An 18,529-nucleotide genomic window follows, 5' to 3' on the forward strand; every position below is an offset into this window, starting at 1 on the left:
CGAGCACAGAAGTCCAATAACAAAACAGCGCTCGAGTTCAGATCAGGGGGGCCGTTCCTCCCAATCACACCTCTCCAGGTTTCACTGTTGCTGCCAACGTGAGCATTGAAGTTCCCTCGCAGAATCTGAGATTTTGAGACTTAAGTCATACATTTCCGAGAATAAATTTGTCAATTTAAGAGAATAAAATTTGTATATTTACGTTACAGGAATGAAAAGGTGGGCCTTGTGTGGAGGGGGCGGGGTAAGGAGGGCGGAAGTGAGATGATGCTAACCCATGCTAATCTGTTTGTTCTCAGCTGCTGTGTTTTGCTGCCACGTTCTAAATAAAAGCTTGCCTGAAGCAAGAGGAAAGTTTCCTTCCTTCCTGAAGAGCTGTGCTCTATTTTCCCTCCGACACGTACGACATGTAATATTACCACTTTATTCTCGGAAATGCATGTCTTTAATGCTCGTAAATTTATGATTTCTTTTCACAAAATGTCAGATTTTTTTTTCAATGGCATTTTTGTACAATGGCAGCCTTGTATGTCCCATGAAATGAACAGCTGTGGCTGCTGCATAGTAAAGTACGCATGCAAATGTGGCGGTACGTCGGGTAACGTCCACCCCGGTTAGCGCATTGGTTAACATACCCAAATCTTAACTCAAATTTTGCCTTGTCTTGTGTTCGCTCGCTTCTTTAGCATCCAAAAGACCGTCCGGTTGATTTACGCCGCCGTCTGAAATCGGACATTATTTGCACGTGAGTGTGCTATGCATTCAGGGCCGCGGGCGCCATTTTAGGACGACAGCGTTTGTTTATATCAGAGTTGTCGAGAGATACACCACGTAACAAACACATGGACTGCACAAAGGAAAAGGGCGATGGACCGTACCAAGACAAGGGTGCAAGACCTCCCGGCTTTAAGAGAAGATCGTCGTCACTTCAGAGAGTGGCTACGTCATTGGCTGCGGTGCACACACATCTACTGAACAGTCTATCCACTCCGTGGTGCATCGAGGGTGAAACTCTGTGTCTCATTTTACATCCATAACACTCATTTCAGGTTCCAATGACAAAACACGGCAGCCAGAGTCAAACACAGCACACGTCACCATGCATCCTCGCCGGCGCACTTCTGCGACGTCGCTGCCACATAATGATATAATGAAGTTTGATATATTTTTACATTTCTGCAAATTGTGGTTGGAGCAGACTAATGTGTTTAATTTGCGTTATTTTGTTCATTGATGGTTTTCTGGGATTTTTTTCCCAACAAAGCCGGATAAAAATGATGTTAAATGTTCAGTTGTCATTTGTAATTATTTTTGCATCATTTTCTGCATGTAAAACTATAATTATCGTCTATGAAATGTGTTTTGTGTTAACATTTTTGGGTGTCTGGAACAGATTAATTGGATTTACATTATGTTTTTATGGGAAAATTTGCTTTGATTAGAGTCCGTTTTGGTTTGAGTCGGGCCTTCTGGAACAGATGAATGGCGTTAACCAAGGCATCCATGCATCCATTTTACATCCTCATTAGGGGCATGAGTGAGCTGGAACCTATCCCAGCTGAGTTTGGACTCTGGACAAAATAAATATGCAAAATGAACAACGCAATAATAACAAAGATAATGGTAAATTATGATATGCAATTAACATTAAATACGTTTGTATTGAATAAAATGATAAACAACCTCACCTTTTATATTGGATTTTTTAAATTAGAAATGTAATGAAAATTGACCTCATGGGTGTCACATTCTTTTTTTCCACATTTCTAGCTGGCATTTTTTTTTATTTCGACGTAACGTGAAGTCATATTCACGCCCATTGAAGAAATGGGCGTGTTTTTGTCAAACCCTGCCCCCTGTGACCATATACGGGCATTCGACGGAGCGTTGATTGACAGCGGACAGCAGCTGCTGAGTTGCCCAGACATGGCGGAGGATACAGTGGAGCAGAGGCACGGCGGCGGACTTCCATGACTTTTTCCCAGCAGCAGAGTCGTCTCCGAGCGCGTTCAACGCTACACCAGAAGAGGGGAAATGTGTCGGGCTGACGCACACACGGAAACGAGGCGAAAAACGACGTGAAAGGCCAAACGAGAGTAAAAAAGATGGGACAATGTATCGCTGTTTAGTGCAGTCAACAGCCTTGGGCAACAAATATGGCTCCTTGTGCCTTTTTGCTGTAAACATTCATCTCCCGATGCCGCGGTGGCTCCGGCGAACTTCTGCTGCAAGCCGCGATAGTAAGCTGACTTCCATAAGCTCTCGGTACTTTTAATTTCGCTAAGGATATTCCTTGCGTTAGCTGGACAAGCTAAGGCGACTACAAGTAGCAATGGAGCCAAAGCACAAAGAGTTGCTCGACCAGTGCCACCAGAACTTACTGGAGTCCATAACAGACGCCGACAGAGTCATCGAGCTGCTCATCGTCTCCGGTGCCTTGAGCCAGCTCGATCGGTTCGAACTGGACCAGAACTGCTCGTCCAGCGCGGAGAAAGTGGAGCACCTCCTGAAGATGCTGATGAACAAGGAGAGCGACCATTTCCTGGACCTGTGTGTGGCCCTGGAGAAGGCGTACCCTGACCTGCACACTGCCCTGTTCAGCAGCAGCAACGGTGGGGGACCTGTGGACCACAACACCGGTAAGGGAGCACTTCTGACCCCTTCTTGTGACCTGGTGCATCGATGTTGTGTTGTGCACATGACATGATGTGAAAGTGGCCATCTGTATGCATGTAGTTCTCTTTCTACATAGTGCCAGTCTTTCCTGTGCTTCACTCACAAGCCCTTCCTAAACGTCCTCTCTGTGATGTAATCCAAAGGAGACGACCATCAGTTCGCCAACGTCAGCATCAAGTTCGCCATCGGTGGCGTGCTAAGGTCACGGCACATTAGGTCGGCTGACTTGTTTCCATGACGACGGGGGTACCACTGTGCAGCACCTGCACGCATGCACGGGGCGCGTGCACGCTTACAAACCTACAACCTACGGGTTCGGGAGTGCGAACCTGATTTACCGTATTTAAAGTACATTTCATTTGTAGCTGCGCTTGACTGCCGGCAATGAGCCATCTGTGCGTGAAAGCCTCATCTGACTGAGCCACAACCGCAGACCCAAATAGTAAGCAGGAGATGCAGATGCACCGCGCGGAGCGGGTTCGCTATAGCCGGAAGCTTTGCTTGAAACATTGAGGTCCACTGCCGCCAATCCTTCCTGAAGTCGTAATACCTCTTGTATTGATTGTTGCCGCTGCAGATTAACGCTGATCCTGAAATACTGTTCATTTTTAAGCAGCTGCCAGTGTTCTCTTGTTCTCTCTGTGCCTGTGTGTTTCTTTACACACATTATGGAGCTGTCACGCTGTGTGCAATCATATACTCCATATGGGTCATTTTTGAGACCACAAGGGCCCAGGGCCTCTAATGCCCCCTTTTCACTACATGCTACCTAGAGGGTTCGCCATGACTGTGCTCACTACTGCTGGATTTCCACCTACAAAATCAGCTGGTATTTCTTGTACTGGTCAACCATTGCTTTAGGGTTGGGCATCGAGTCTCGAGCGCCGATGGGAACCGGGACTAACATTCTGATTCTCCCGGGATCGTTCGAATGTTTTTAATTCGATTCCTAGTTTGGATGTTCACACATTCGTGGTGTAGAAGTAACACAGTACCTCGTCAGACTTCCTCGAAGCCGTCAGAACCAGGGAAGTCCAACAATAAACGATGGCTCTCTCATGCTAATGTCAGCCAGGGTTTCAGGATGCTAGCTGATGTGGAAGTTTGGTGTAAGTAAAGGACAGGAACTACGGTAAGGCTAGGCAAGTTTAATTTGCACAGTCCATCTGTTAGCAACAATCAAGGGACCTTCTCAACTCACACAACACACTTCCGGCCATCAAAATAAGAGTGCTTAGGTCTATGTCCTGTTTACTTGTGGTAACAAAATAGGGGTGTCATAAAAAATAGCTTACGCAAACATTGAGGCAGCACAGAAAGTAACTACTTTTCAAAAGTAAACATCTTTTGTGAAAGTCTACTCCGGTAAAACGAAACTGCGTAACATTTATGTTCAAGTTGAATGCTTTGATGTTTGTGTACTGTTTGAAAATGAAATAGTCCTGTAAGAAATTCATAGTAAAGTTGATTTAAAAAAAAAAAAAAAAAAAAAAAAAAAGTTCATACCATTAAACAAGTCATGGAGAAGTTCAGACATTTCATTCTAAAATAATTTTGGTTGGCGCCCTCATTTAAACCATGCAAACTTTTATGGCCCTGCCTCTTAAAGGAATCGAGGATCGTTAGGAATCGGAATTGAAACGAGGGATCAGATTCGGAACCGGGACTGTTCAAATTCAACTGATGCCCAAACCTACATTTGACATGTCCACTTCTGGTCGGGCATTGGTACCGAATTTGCCTTTGCCGCATAACATTTGAGGATACATGGCTAGAAATAAACATGTTAATCATGCTAGATAGATAGTTTTTACATCCCTATCTATCTACAGTATCTATCCATCTACAGTATCTAACTTATTTTCTTAGATGAGTAATCTGAAGCTTGTTGTGGCCTAGTGGTTAGCATGTTGGCCACACAGTCGGGAGGTCTGGAAGATTGGGGTTTGTATCTCCGTTTGGGAATCTCTGTGTGGAGACTGGAGTTAGCATGTTCTCCCCGTGTGTGGGTTTTCTTCGGATACTCCAGCTTCCTCCCACATTCCAAAAATACGCATGTTAGGTTAAGCGGCGAGGCAGATAATCGGAGTCCAAGCTAACCATATTTAATTAGGTAGCGATCTGAAGGGTACAGTAGGTATGATTCCAAACTGTCACGCCAGTCAAGGGTTTAGAATTAAAGTGGTACCTTGGTGTTTTCCCTCAGGAAATAATGTTAATCTGATTAATACATTCCACACACCCAAAATATGAACAAAAAATGATTATAAATGACAAATGAAATAGATAAGGAGCAGGGGATCCACACCGGTATCTTCCATCGTTTGTGATCTCTGTTTTGTTCACACCTTTTACAACATTAGCTTCTTTGATTTATTCTTGCTTGGCCAGGATGGAATTTATCGTTGATGCGGCCAACAGACTAGTTTGTGTAACGCTTTGAAATGAATGAGCCTTACAGGATACTGTAGTATTGCGTCAACTAAGTAGCACCGCATGTGCTGTCGGGTGTGCGATCCAAGCAGTGCCGGGAGTACCAATGCCACACCATATTGGACGAGAACCTGGGAAACAGCTAGGTGAAAATTTGAGTTGAAAACCAAATCCTACTAAAAGTGGGGCGCTGGAAAACCGAGGTTTGACTGCTATCTTGGCCCCTACTGACAACGTCCTGTAAGCCAAAGGGTACAACTGTACTTTAGTGGAGTGCAGAGAGCTGGTTGTCAGCGTAGACCTGCACTTTGCAAAGCCAGAGCGTGTTGGTAGTGTGTACGTTATTCAACAGAGGATTAGGCCCGGTTCTCTTCTCTAGCTGGAATAAAGTGTTGGTGTAAGACACGCTTTTATCACGCCTTCACAGCCCCTTCTGCTGCTGGCTGCCTCTGTTTCTACTCCGCTCATGTTTCTTTTTAATATTATTGTTATTATCTTTGGTGTCGTGATTCGAGTTGATGCGATTACCACGTTTTAAGTGCACTTGAGAGAGAGAGCAAGGACAAGCCTCTCGCCCAGCACCTCCGGGGGCACAAGCGCACTGTTCTTGCATATAGGGACGGCGAGTAAATGAGTGTGTGTGATGAGTCTCGCTGATAGCAACCTGCTCTCAGCTCGGTCTGCCCGCATGATGACGCCTGTCTGTTCTCATTCTCCGCCATCTTTGCCAGCTGAGCCTGCATGCACGCACAGTCACGCACGATATGCCATTCCGATGCAGATACACACGCCACCATGTTGTCAGCGCCTTAAGGTTGTTTCTTAACTGATTTCCACAAAACTTGTCTCTCAAATCCAATACTTTAGTCAGAATATTGTCCGAGCATTTCTCCATCCGCCTCACAGGTGTGGCATATCAAGATGCTGATGAGACTGGCCACAATAAAAGGCCACCATGTATTGTGTACACAGTGTACTTAGTTCCTGGGGTCGCCAATTTTGATTGATTGGTGTAGTGTGGTCCCAAATTCATTGCTGTTTCACACTCCATCCATCCATTTTCTATGCCGCTTATGTTCACTAGGGTTATGCTGGAGCCTATCCCAGCTGACTTAGGGCGAGAGGTGGGGTACACTCTGGACTGGTCGTGTTTGGCACTCCATCCATCCATCCATTTTCTATACCGCTTCATCCTCATTAGGGTCCCGGGGGCATGCTGGAGCCTATCCCAGCTTACTTTGGGCGACAGGCGGGGTACACCCTGGACTGGTCGCCAGCCAATCGCAGGGCACATATAGACAAACAACCATTCACTCTCACATTCATACCTATGGACAATTTAGAGTCGCCAATTAACCTCACCTGCATGTTTTTGGAATGTGGGAGGAAGCCGGAGTACCCGGAGAAAACCCTCGCGCACACGGGGAGAACATGCAAACTCCACACAAGAGAATCGAACCCAGATCTTCCCGATCTCCAGGCTGTTCCTGTATTGGCCAACGTGCTAACCACTAGACCACCGTGCGGGTTTGGCACTCCATTTGAAGTTAATTGTAATCACTACTTTTAATATCATTGAATATGTCTATTGAATTTTTTGTTTCAATATTGTAGCATAATGCATATTTCAGCAAATCACACTTGTTCTTGGCCTAAATTAAGCATAAAAATTGCGAAATGACAAATACTAGGCAGAAGATGCTGAGATGGTGAGACACACTAGATCAGGGGTCACCAACGTTTTTCCTTGTGGGAGCTACTTTTCCAAAATGAAAATGGCCAAGAGCTACTCATTTTTGTAACATTTATTTTCAGAGCTTATTTTAAACCCAAACAAAGCGGATATGCTTGTTTTACCAGAACATGAACAAAATGCTGGTGTCCACAACTCACATGTTGTATTTCACAATGCATTTCTTTCTACTGTTCTTTCATTATTAACTGAAAACCTGAATGAAAAGCAGGCTTGCGGGCACCTCGTGTGGTCGTGGGGGGCTACCTGGTGCCCGTGGGCACCACGTTGGTGACCCCTGCACTAGACTACTCACTAAGTTTCCCTAGGGAACATATTTACTGTGACACTGCTCGAGCAGGAGTCTTATTTATTACTAGTTGGGCATTGCTTTACATTTGAATCATGCAAGCTTTTCCATTTAACCAGTTAAGAGTAATAACTCATTTTAATATAATTCTGTTGAAGGCAATGTTTTTCCCCGATTTTGTGGCACTCGCTGGAGGCCATGGCGCCAGCAGGCTGTGGGTGCCAATGTACTGTATCTCACCCATACTCCGATATGCTTAGGTACACTTACAATTTGTGTAACAACAGGAGATGTGCTGCCTCTGCTGTTTGTATCCAAGTACTGCACTCACATTTTGCCTCAACTGACAGTCGTAACTTCGCAGGAGGTCTGCACCCTATCTACCGAGTCCCATTCCACTTCTAAATTCTGATCGCTTTGCCCGTCAAACTTCCTTCACACGCTTCTTGCTGCAGACAAACAACATACAAACAAAGTCATTCATTATTCACTCCGTGTTGTGCGTCAGAATACTGGAGGGACTGGTGTCTCACGTCTTGACAAATCCTCCTAATTAAACTGCGGGGCAGAAAGATTCATTCACCACCCCTGTCACAAGAGCACATCCTCGTCCGCCAAGTGAATGTAATCAGATTCATATTTATGCAAATGGCTGCGAGCTGATTTCACAGCCTGGTTTTGAGATGCGACCTGAAGATGGACCTACACACACACACACACACACACACACACGCACACACGCGCATGCTGGAATATCACGGCCATGTGATATAAACACATTTCTCGCAGAGAGCAGCACAATTCAGCCTGGCAGGATGCAGCATCCACCTTGTCCTCGTGAGGCCAGTTTGCTTTTGTCCTCCTTTCCCCTGAATTCAACCTCCACTTTGCAACATGGAGTGCAGCACTTGGATGCAACCAGCAGAGGCGCTGTTCTCAACTAGTTTGCTGGCGGAAGAAGACCAACACGACAACGACTCCTCTGGACAGCATTATTTTACTCAGTGCAACACTGGCATTGAAACAGGAGTTCAGAACAGGCAGAATAGAAACAGTATTTTTTTTTTTTAAATGGTCATAACGGGCATATTTGTTATGATTTCCTGTTAATAGTGCTGAGAGTCATAGTCGTTCAGTAGTAGTAGCATCTTTCAGGAGAGATGAGGCCCATATTTGTAGAAATTAGGCCTGTCACGATAATGGATAAATACATTAATCGAGTGATGATAAAAAAAAAACGCTGATAAATTGTCATTTGAATGCATTGTGTTTGTATTCCTTGTCTCACTTTCAGGCTGGATGACGAGAGGGTTCACTCTGCAGCTGTCTGTGTGCGTTGGTGCTACAGTGGAATGAATGGAGAGAGTGAACCCTCCTGTCGTCTCCTCTCCTACCTTGTGTAGTAGCAGGTTAGCTTCCTGAGCCGGCGTGCGCTAACTTGAATGATGGCACAAAAGCGATAGTTTCTAAGGCGAATGCCACAGCCACAGTGTGGAAATAGTTCGGTATTAAACAGAATGAACAAGGTCAGCGCATGAACACCGACGACTGACACGAACAGTTTTCTCAACTGGGAACAAAAACTACAGATGGAGGTGCCTGGGGCATCGGAGCCTTTGTCCCAACGCTTACTGAGGAGTTTGGTCGGCAAAGTAAATATAAACAAAATAGTGCAAAATGGTGCGCTCTCACAGACAGTGTCGCTGGCTAGATTGCACAAACATACATACAGCCAACTTGTGTGTCACGCTAATGCCTCACACAGGTACACCGTACACTATACTGGAGTACGATCTAGTGGTTCAAATGTGAATTGTACCTCTCATGACAATGGAAAAAAAATGGTCTGACAAAATGTTGTCGGTAATATCGATTATCGACGAGAATTTATAGCACAATTATCGACCAGCAAAATTAGTTATCGTGACAGGCCTAGGAGAAATTTTTTTTTTTGAAGTCTTTTCCGGTCTTTTCCTGTCCTCCAGAAATATTATTAAAAAACAACAGCTAATTTTTTTTACTGAATTGATTTTTAGTTTTATGTTGTCTTATGCCAATCCCCAGAGGAACTACCATATCGTTACGACTGTGGGTGTTTATGTACTCAACTGCAGAGAGTAGCAAGTGTTTATTAGGGGCTGAGCAGTTTAGCAGAGATGAGAACTGCATTTGTACAAATGCATTTTTATATATTGAATGGTATTTTTGTCACACATACGTGATCAAATGCTATACGGTAATCCCTCGTTCATTTGTGGGCAATTGGTTCCAGAATTTCCAAGAAGTAGGATTCCTTCTTTGTAAATGGAATATTTTTGTAGCATAGAAAACCTGTTCATGACCTTCTAAATACGCTTTTTAGCATTATTAGAGCCTTCAAGACATGAAATAACACCCCATTTTTTTTAAACCTTTAACATTGAAGCTGTAGCTGGCAACATGACTTGCAGTGCTATTGTGGCACGCTTGAGTTGCCAAAATACACATGCAATGTATAGCTTATACAAAAAAGCGATCCCGTCAACACACAACGCACAAAGTAACCTCCCTACTGCACCATGTGTGGATACAAACAAATATCTAAGCGTATTACCCATGCCAAAAAAACACCCATACGTCCGCAAGGCATGCTGGGTAGCTTGCGGTACTCTTTCTCGCAGCGTTTTTCCATGTTTGTTGCTGGGTTGTCAGAGAAGTAAACAAGGAAGCGTTAACATACGCTACGTATCCAATGTTTTATCGTTCATAGTTAATGTTGTTGCAGCTGGGCTACGCAGCATGCCTTGCGGGCATTTGGAAATAACAGTTTTAAGTTACGTGGTATGTTTAGTGCTTAGTTGTTGTCTATCAAGTAGTCGATTTATGCAATGCTTTAACTTGCTGTGGATGTGTTGCTTTGTTTGTTGAGTTGTTTTGTTGCACCGTGAGAGCAAGTATGTTGTTCTGTTTGATTGATGCCACACACACACACACACACACACACACACACACACACATATATATATATATGTGTGTGTGTGTGTGTGTATATATATATATATATATATGTGTGTGTGTGTGTGTGTGTATGTGTATATATATATATACACACACACACAGTCAAACCTGTCTTAGTGGCCACCTTTATAGAACGGCCACCTGCCTATAGCAGCCACTGAAAAATTCCCCCCCAGCAAATTTACATGTTATAGACCCTGTGTATAGCAGTCACCTGTCTAACGCAGCCAGCGGCCACCCATTTTGTCTCCCTTGGTCAATATCTGACTGCATCTAGCGGCCAAATTACCAACTCAAGTAGAAGCTTCATGCACGAAAAAGTTTCGTTTTTCAATCAATGAAGCCGTCGTGTGTAGACTTTAATTACTGAGTCCTAGCTCAGTCACAATCATTCACAAGATCCACACAAACTGTCAGTTGTTCCACATAAAAAAGCCGTCTTCTTTTGAGCTTGCTATTTCCTGGTCAAACATGTAACTTTAAGAGCATTTGCACCAAAACATTACCGCAAAGTAGGCTGGGAACAGGACGTGCTCCCAGCGACGTTACAATAAAAAAAAAAAAAAACATATGCTAGCATGCATGCGGCAGCGGGAGCAAAACTGAGTTAGGTTGTACTTAATTGAAGTATTTTAGAATGTACTCACGTTATTTTTCATCAGTCCTCATCCACAAATCCATCAAAGTCCTCATCTTCTGTATTCCACACAAACAAAGCTGTCTTCTTTTCCGTTCGCTACTAGTCTGTTAACTTGTCAGTGTTATTCAGCTCCGAAGCAAAGAAGGAAACTTCTCCTGTTGCTTCTGCCAACTTTATTTCTTGAACACGGCCACCAGACAGCAGCTCAGAACACACACACATCTCTCAGCATCGTCTCTCCTTCCTGCTTGCCCACAAGGCAAAGGTTAAACAAGCCCCACTACATAGCTGTCCAGCCAATGCCTGTATGAAATGACACCGTTTATTTCCTGGTGTGGACTGGTCAATACTGTAATGCCGCTTGTTGTGGGGAAGGAGAGACTCACGTCGCCGATGCACTTTAATGGCTTTATTAACAGCGGAGAACACTGCAGGACTTTACATCCACGCCAACATAAACACACTTCCCAACTCTCTCCAAACTCACAGCTAGCACTGAGCCTAGCTCTCCTGCTCGGGACGCCCACCGTCACTTCCCGTCACTTCCTGATGAACTAAAGCTGTAATGACACTCTGCCGTATAAAAAGTAAAATATTAAAAACAAGCGTAAGACATTACTAGCACAGCTTTGTTCTGTGGGTCGTGGATATATTCTATCAGTTATTATTAAGCCCCTAGCTTCCTTTTAGTAAGTAAAAACCTTGGCTATGATTGCACTACATTGTCATGTAGACCTACAAAGTACACTTGGAAGAACAAGAGGTGAATAAATGTATTGCAACTGATGTGAAACTGATGAGGGGTAGGATTAAATAAGCTTTGCTTCTTCCTACTCCTTTTTGGACATGCAAAATTGTGAATTGTACTATGTGATGTGCTACTGTTTGACTCATATGCATGTTCAGGATGAATTAAAACCATGAGCCATGATAATAACAAGCCTAGTAGTGCTGTACAACTTTTATCCGCAGTCCGCAGTGCCCTCTACTGGTCAACATTATTATTATTATTTTTTTCCCTTTTTTTTCTTTTTTTTCCTCTACTGGTCAACATTATTATTACTATTATTTTCGCTTTTTTTTTTCTTTTTTTTCCTCGACTGGCCAACATTCAAACTGGACACCAACCTGTCTATAGAGGCCACCTGTCTATAGCGGCCACTTTTGCAGACTCCCTCTAGTGGCCGCTATAGACAAGTTTGACTATATATATATATATATATATATATATATATATATACGCACATACACATGCATACATGACGGCCCCACTGCCAAATTCTTTAACCCAAAGTGGCCCGCAAGTCAAAAAGTTTGCCCGCCCCTGCCATAGGCACGTTTACATTCCTATTAGCCAGTACAGTAGACATAATATTATGGCACACGTTAGCATTGACATTGCTTCCTGCGGCGGCTGTTGTCTGATCAGTGTAACGTTACTGACACCTAGTTACAAGTGTAGAATACTGTTTGGGGTGAAGAAGCGACATCAGCGAGGGACTCTATGCTAATGAATATAAACACAACAAAAATAGGAATGCAAACTATATCTTTCGCTCCCATCTTTGACGAGCGGAACATAAAGATGTGCAGCTTTTTCTTTGGGCACAAAAGGCCTGTTTCTCGCAGCGTGTCACTGAGCATTTCTCATCTCGTAACCTGATGATTGTTGGTTCCATCCTGGGTCGGTGATATTTCAACATCCATTCGACATTTCAGTTCAGCTTTTCAGCATTTGCACGCAATTTCTACTGACAGTGCATCCAACTGGCCTCACGACCGCAGAGCACGTGTGACCACACCAGTCCCAGGACATTTCAACTGGACAACGCATCCGCTGATTAACTGAGGCACGGCATCCATTATAGGAGAGAGTAGTATTTCTTTAGAATGATTTGTACGACGTAATAGAGGATGCATACTTGTCTCTGTACACGTTGATGGAGCATGCCAGTAAGGCGGGGGTGGGGGTGATAGAAAGAGGGTCGGGTAGGAGACAACAGGCCTTTTGTGCGGAGCAGACCCAAGTTGCCCGCTCAGCAGTTTGCTGTGTACAACAGCAGCCTGGGACGTAGACCCTGTGCATGTGTGTGTCTTCTCTTCCCACTTTCTGTCCCACTCCATAAAGCCCAGTGAAAAGACAAGACAGAGTTATGACCCCGATGCTCCCGTTGAGATCTCCCATGGGGTGGACCCGGCCCCACTTTCTCCCTCTCGGCGCACGTCAGGAGCTGTCACGCCATGACGCACACCGTCACTCACCTTGCTCGCTCTTCCTCAGCGATTGCGTCCGTCCTCCCTGCATCCCCGGTGTGAAGAGGAAGCCTTCGGTTCCTCCGCAGTTTGCTGTCCTTTCTGCTTAGCTTGATTGACGGCATTAGAGTGCATCGCGTTTTGTATGAGAGAGCGTCACTCTGTGCTTTTTATCGTGCTGCACGATCTCTGCTCAGGCTGCACTTTTAGCTCCATTCACCCTCAGCAGCGCCTTGAAAAAGCCTCGTGACAACAAATGTCAGCTTCCCAAAAACTGCTGGAAAAATAGCAAATTCATATTTTTTTCACTTTAAACAAGTCAGTCTTTACCAATTACTTTAAAGTTACCAGAAATAGATAAATAAATCAAATATGAATGATACTGTATGAAGGGGTATGTTTACATAATACCACCTTCCATCAAATACATTTCTTCTTCTTCTTCCTTTTCTTTTTCTTTTTCCCCTCTGTTCTTTGTCTTTTTCTACCCCTTTCTTTTTCTTTTTTTCCATCTTTTTTCCTTTTTCTTCTTTTTGTGTTGTTCTCCTTTTTCCCTTATTCCTTCTTGTTTTGTCTTTTTCTGACTAGGCCAAGATGTTTGACACAAAACTCGCTAGCTGTCTTCGGGATACAAAGTGGCAGCGTCTCAAAAACAGCAGTAAAAATATTTTTTATAAATATTTTTTTCCAATTTAAAGGAACCCGTCTTGTAAAACTATGTCTGCGTGAAATACACACCAAGTATTATTTATCGTGTATTGTTGAGACACGAGGCCACACGGTGGTCTAGTGGTTAGCATGTAACAGCCTGGAGATCCTGGAAGACCTGAACCCTGAGAACCCTGAAGACCTGGGTTCGATTCTCCCTTGGACATTTCTGTGTGGAGTTTGCATGTTCTCCCTGTGTGTGTGTGTGGGTTTTCTCCGGGTACTCCGGTTTCCTCCCACATTCCCAAAACATGCATGTTAGGTTAATTGGCGACTCTAAATTGTCCATAGGTATGAATGTGAGTTTGAATGGTTGTTTGTCTACAGGTATATGTGCCCTGCCATTGGCTGGCCACCAGTCCAGGGTGTACCCTGCCTGTCGCCCGAAGTTAGCTGGGATAGGCTCCAGCATGCCCCCGCGACCCTAAAGAGGAGAAGCGGTATAGAAAATGGATGGATGGATGTTGCGACACGAAGCCTTTTAACAACCAGTCTCCACTGTGTTTTCTTTCATTTCTGCGTGCTTTGAATGAGGAAAACGTACCATCTGGTGCACAAGTAAGGATGAAACATTGAAGGCCAGTAGTCCAAGTTGATATGTGAAGATGAAGGACTGTATTAGTTACACTGCTATACAGTAAATGTGGGACCAACAATGTCATTTTCAGTCTTTTTCTGTGGGACAGTTTGTGTTTTTTTTTGTGCAGCCTTGCCATTTTTGGCTACTTGAAGAGAGATGTAATGTTCTAAAACCAACAACCTCACATACAGTATATTCATTCAACCTCTTAAGGGTTCATCATATGTGGCTTTCTACGGAATGGTGTGCATTAAAAAAAAACAACACAGAATTGCCTGTGGTTAGTTTTTGAAGACATAATCGAGTCAAACAAAAAAATCACTAGTTGCAATTAGCTCCTCTAGCTAGTATGGATCTGCTGGTTAGAGATGTTGCTCAATAAATCAAAGCCTGAAAAACATGGCACGAAGAGGCTGACCTTAGCGTGCCCACAGGGTGTCTGCGTTATTGTTCCACTTGAATCCTGCCGTCCTGTTAAGTATCTCTCCTGAGTATCTTTTGCTGTGAAAGTGGTTGTGTATCTGCTGGCAGTTCTGTGCAAACCACAACCTGGAGGCTGCACGGTACAACAAGCCTTAATTACCGTCGTCCGCTTCCTAATGATCAGCCCTGTAGAAGAAACGCCAGTAGAAATACGTATGTTTACTAGCTGGGTGATGTCATGGAAATAAACAACTTGTATTTTTATTTATTTATTTATTTTTTTAACCTTCTCTTACCTTACCATCCAATTTCTCTCTTCTTGTTTCCTGTCCTCATCCAACCAGAGCGGCTTTTGGCGTCTGTTTAATCTTCAATGCCTTCATTTGTACCAACCCCTCACCCATTTACCCATTTGTCCGGCCGCGTCATGCAAGACTTTAGATAGTGTGATGCACTTTGTTTTTACCGCTTTAATGGATGACTTTGACAGATTCTATTACTGCACCGACCCAAGTATAAGACAATCATGAATATAAGAACTTGGCAAAGAAACAGCTGGTGCTTGGTGCTTGGTGCTGCGGCCCCTCCCCCATCACGCACCCACATGCGGGTCAGCAGCAGCTCTAAACCAGGGGTACATGATAATTATCCGACTGATAATTATAAGGCCGATATGAGGAATTATGACGTCATACCAGTAAATCCGATAACAAATAGCTACAATAACTGATAATGAAAAAAAATGCTCCAATGAGGAGCGATTACCCATACTGTGCTGGTGAGCAAATCAAGTGCTCCTTGAACAGGACTATACATAGAATCCTGTCCTGACATTTGTCTTTGTGTTTGTAAAATACAGTAAAAATGGGCATATTTCACACATAGTGGCAAATGGTGATTAATCATGATTAATTAATTTGAAAACTGATTAATTTGATTGGAATTTCTAATCATTTCACAGCCCTCATTTTTTTTGCTCACTTTTTCTCTTCCATAATGTTATTCCTCTCCCACATGCACACAGCGGCCAGTTATGCAAATTATAAGATGATGCCATCACAAACGTATTGCAGTACCGCGGGAAAGGGTGCACTCCATGGCATTTCCTTTTGCTGCTGCAGCAGGAATTAAATGGCCAGTATATAAATAAAAATAACATTACATTTTGTAAAATTAAACCAAAAAATGCCAATAAGGAAATGTCATTATATTTATTTAAAAATCCAAAATGTGTTGGTCATAATGAAATAATGATAATTAATTAATCATTTCAATATACTTTAAAATTGAATTAATTAGTGGACTATTTAATCTGCTACCCTAAGGACAAGTGGATGGACTATTTAATAAATAATTTCCCTTTGTTTAAAACATTTTCAATATTTTATATTTTAACTGCACATTCCTCACATCATAACCCTCCTCAGTAGCCTTTTTTGTGGCTTATATTGAATTTGTTGGCAACAAATCTAAATATAGCGTTCTCAAGACAACATTCTTACGGGCGCATTTCTGCGTCTGCCGACCGGTGACCTTTACAAAAGCTATGGCGTAATCTCCGAATTATCTGTGCACACCGTGAAAAGGCTATCTGAATCAACACAGTCGCCCTTGTTATTACAGATGAAAGGAATGTTGGAAAGATTATCCCAAAAAATTCCACTTGTGGGTTTCTTCCACTCTCACGCCGGCTCCTTTGGCAGCGCTCGCTGGGAAGACATTTTTCACCCTTTCCGTTTTCAGCTCTTGGCACAGGCAAGCTGCTCGGGACAAAAGCGATGTCTTCTTTGTGCCGAGCGCGGGGGTTATTTTGTAGCGAGGAGACTCGTAATGGCTTGCTGATAATAAAGCGGACTGGATAGGACTCAGGGGGACGTTTCAGCATCGCTGCAGCTTAGTCGTTATGACAGGTCTGCCGCGCCGAAGACCTTTCTTTGTCTTCATGACTATTATGTTCTATTTGAGGAAGATCATTTTTATCTTGTGCGTCAAAGAGCAAACAGCACGAAAAAGCCAACAGTGAAAAGATGTGGGTGGGTTTTTTTCTTCTTTTTGACCAGAGGCCTTGAAGAACGTGGAGCTTGTGAGTCAGGCGCCGTGTGCCGCGGAGTAATCTTTGCTCATGGAGTCATCACGTTGGACGTCTCTTATGTTTATGCTTAGCGTCCACTTCTGAAATCAGATGGCCCAGCCTTTTTACACTCGCAGTAAGGCTTCCCTGGCTTTTTGCCCAGATTGTGGGCCCAGCAGAAGTTGGGCCCGTTGCACGTCTTGTGAGAAGGGAGAGAGATTGTAGACCAAGTTGTGTTTGCAGTAGGGCTGTCAAAGCTAATGCGTTAACGGAAGTTTCACAGTTTTTTTTTGGGGGGGGGGGGGGTTGGACGCGCGATTAACGTGCACACGTCCTGTTTGACCCTCGGCCAATACCGTAGTTTGAGGAAGCAGCGGTCACCGTGGCGCTATAAGCAGGAGCAAATATTGAGCAGAAACTGAGAAAGAAAGGGGTGTTTTCTTTGGTAAATTTAGCTTTCAAGTCCTGGTAGATGGCTCTCACAACGCAACAGGACCAAAGTTACTGTCGCTATGATTGGAATTGTCACAGACTATGTCGTCGTCGACTTGCCAGAGAAGAAACAGGAAGGTACAGAAGCACTGCCCGTATTTTTCATTGTCATTTATACAGTGGTACCTTGGCATACCAGTGTGGATTGTGTAAAACTATGACAGGAACAACATCAAATTAAAAGCATGAAATGAATACAGAGCAACCATCCACCAGTACCAGCCTGGACTAGTTTTTCAGAGAGGTTGTGTACCACAAATACGCACATTAGCACTCAATAAGTTCATCAAATCTTACCTTTATGCATTCCCACATAGTATCAGCATTTGGGAGCAAATATGAGGTGAAAGAAAAAGGCTAAAAATACTGTATAGCAGTCTATTTGTGCTGCGTGGGAGAAGGTAAAAGGTGCAGAGGGACAACTGCTCTCTTTCTCTTTCTGTTTATTACTTTTGAATAAAATAATCCAAAATTCATGTCCCTTTACATAAAATTAGATTGAGTTATCGTAGTTGTGTATCGAATGGTTAAGTAAAATCGTTTAAGTAAAACTAAAATAATGCTATTTAGTAAGTGCTGATACACATGCGCAAATACACATTGAAGGAACACACATTGACAGGGTCAACGAAAATTCATTTCTCAAGGTCACAATAGATAATATGAACTGGTAATCTCACATTAAAAATATACAACATAAAGTGGCTAGAAATACCTCAATACTGAACAAAGCAAAATTCGTTCTAGACCAAAAATCACTCCATGCTCTCCACTGCTCTCTGGTATTACCATATCTAACTTATTGTGGGGACATGTGGGGAGACAACTAGAAAAGTACACGACACTCATTAACTATGCTACAGAAAAGGTGTGTGTGGAATCAAGTTGTGGAACGGATTAAGTAAGGAACTCAAACAATGCACTAAAATGAGCGATTTCAAGCAACAGTATAATCAGTTGATGTTTATAAAGTACAAGGAATAAGACACCTGAACCACTGTGCACATACAATGCTATATCTATAGTGCTATACACTGAGTCCCCAACCAACGAACACAATTGGTTCCCTTATGTCGAATTGTTCTTAAGTAGGGGAAAAGGTGATATTACCAATGATATAGGTACTACATGTACGTGTATACATATACAGTATATGTGTATGTATGTAAATATGAGTTTGGATGCAGTAGTAATATTAAACGAGGATCATTAAT

General features: G+C 43.3%; 1 protein-coding gene across 5 annotated transcripts in view; it reads left to right on the forward strand.

Annotated features, from left to right (window-relative positions):
- The first annotated feature begins 264 nt into the window (after positions 1-264).
- dlg5a (discs, large homolog 5a (Drosophila)) overlaps positions 265-18,529 on the forward strand; it is a 77,312-nt gene continuing 59,047 nt past the window's right edge. For 2 of the 5 annotated variants that reach the window (XM_054797886.1, XM_054797888.1), the window contains exon 1: positions 265-2,639. In XM_054797886.1, the coding sequence (XP_054653861.1) occupies positions 2,333-2,639 (307 nt within the window). In that variant the 5' untranslated portion in view covers positions 265-2,332. The remainder of the gene's footprint in view (positions 2,640-18,529) is intronic. The other 3 variants (XM_054797889.1, XM_054797887.1, XM_054797890.1) reach the window with 2 other exon arrangements.

Source organism: Dunckerocampus dactyliophorus, chromosome 14, assembly GCF_027744805.1.
Source record: "Dunckerocampus dactyliophorus isolate RoL2022-P2 chromosome 14, RoL_Ddac_1.1, whole genome shotgun sequence".
In the NCBI taxonomy this organism is placed as follows: domain Eukaryota; kingdom Metazoa; phylum Chordata; class Actinopteri; order Syngnathiformes; family Syngnathidae; genus Dunckerocampus; species Dunckerocampus dactyliophorus.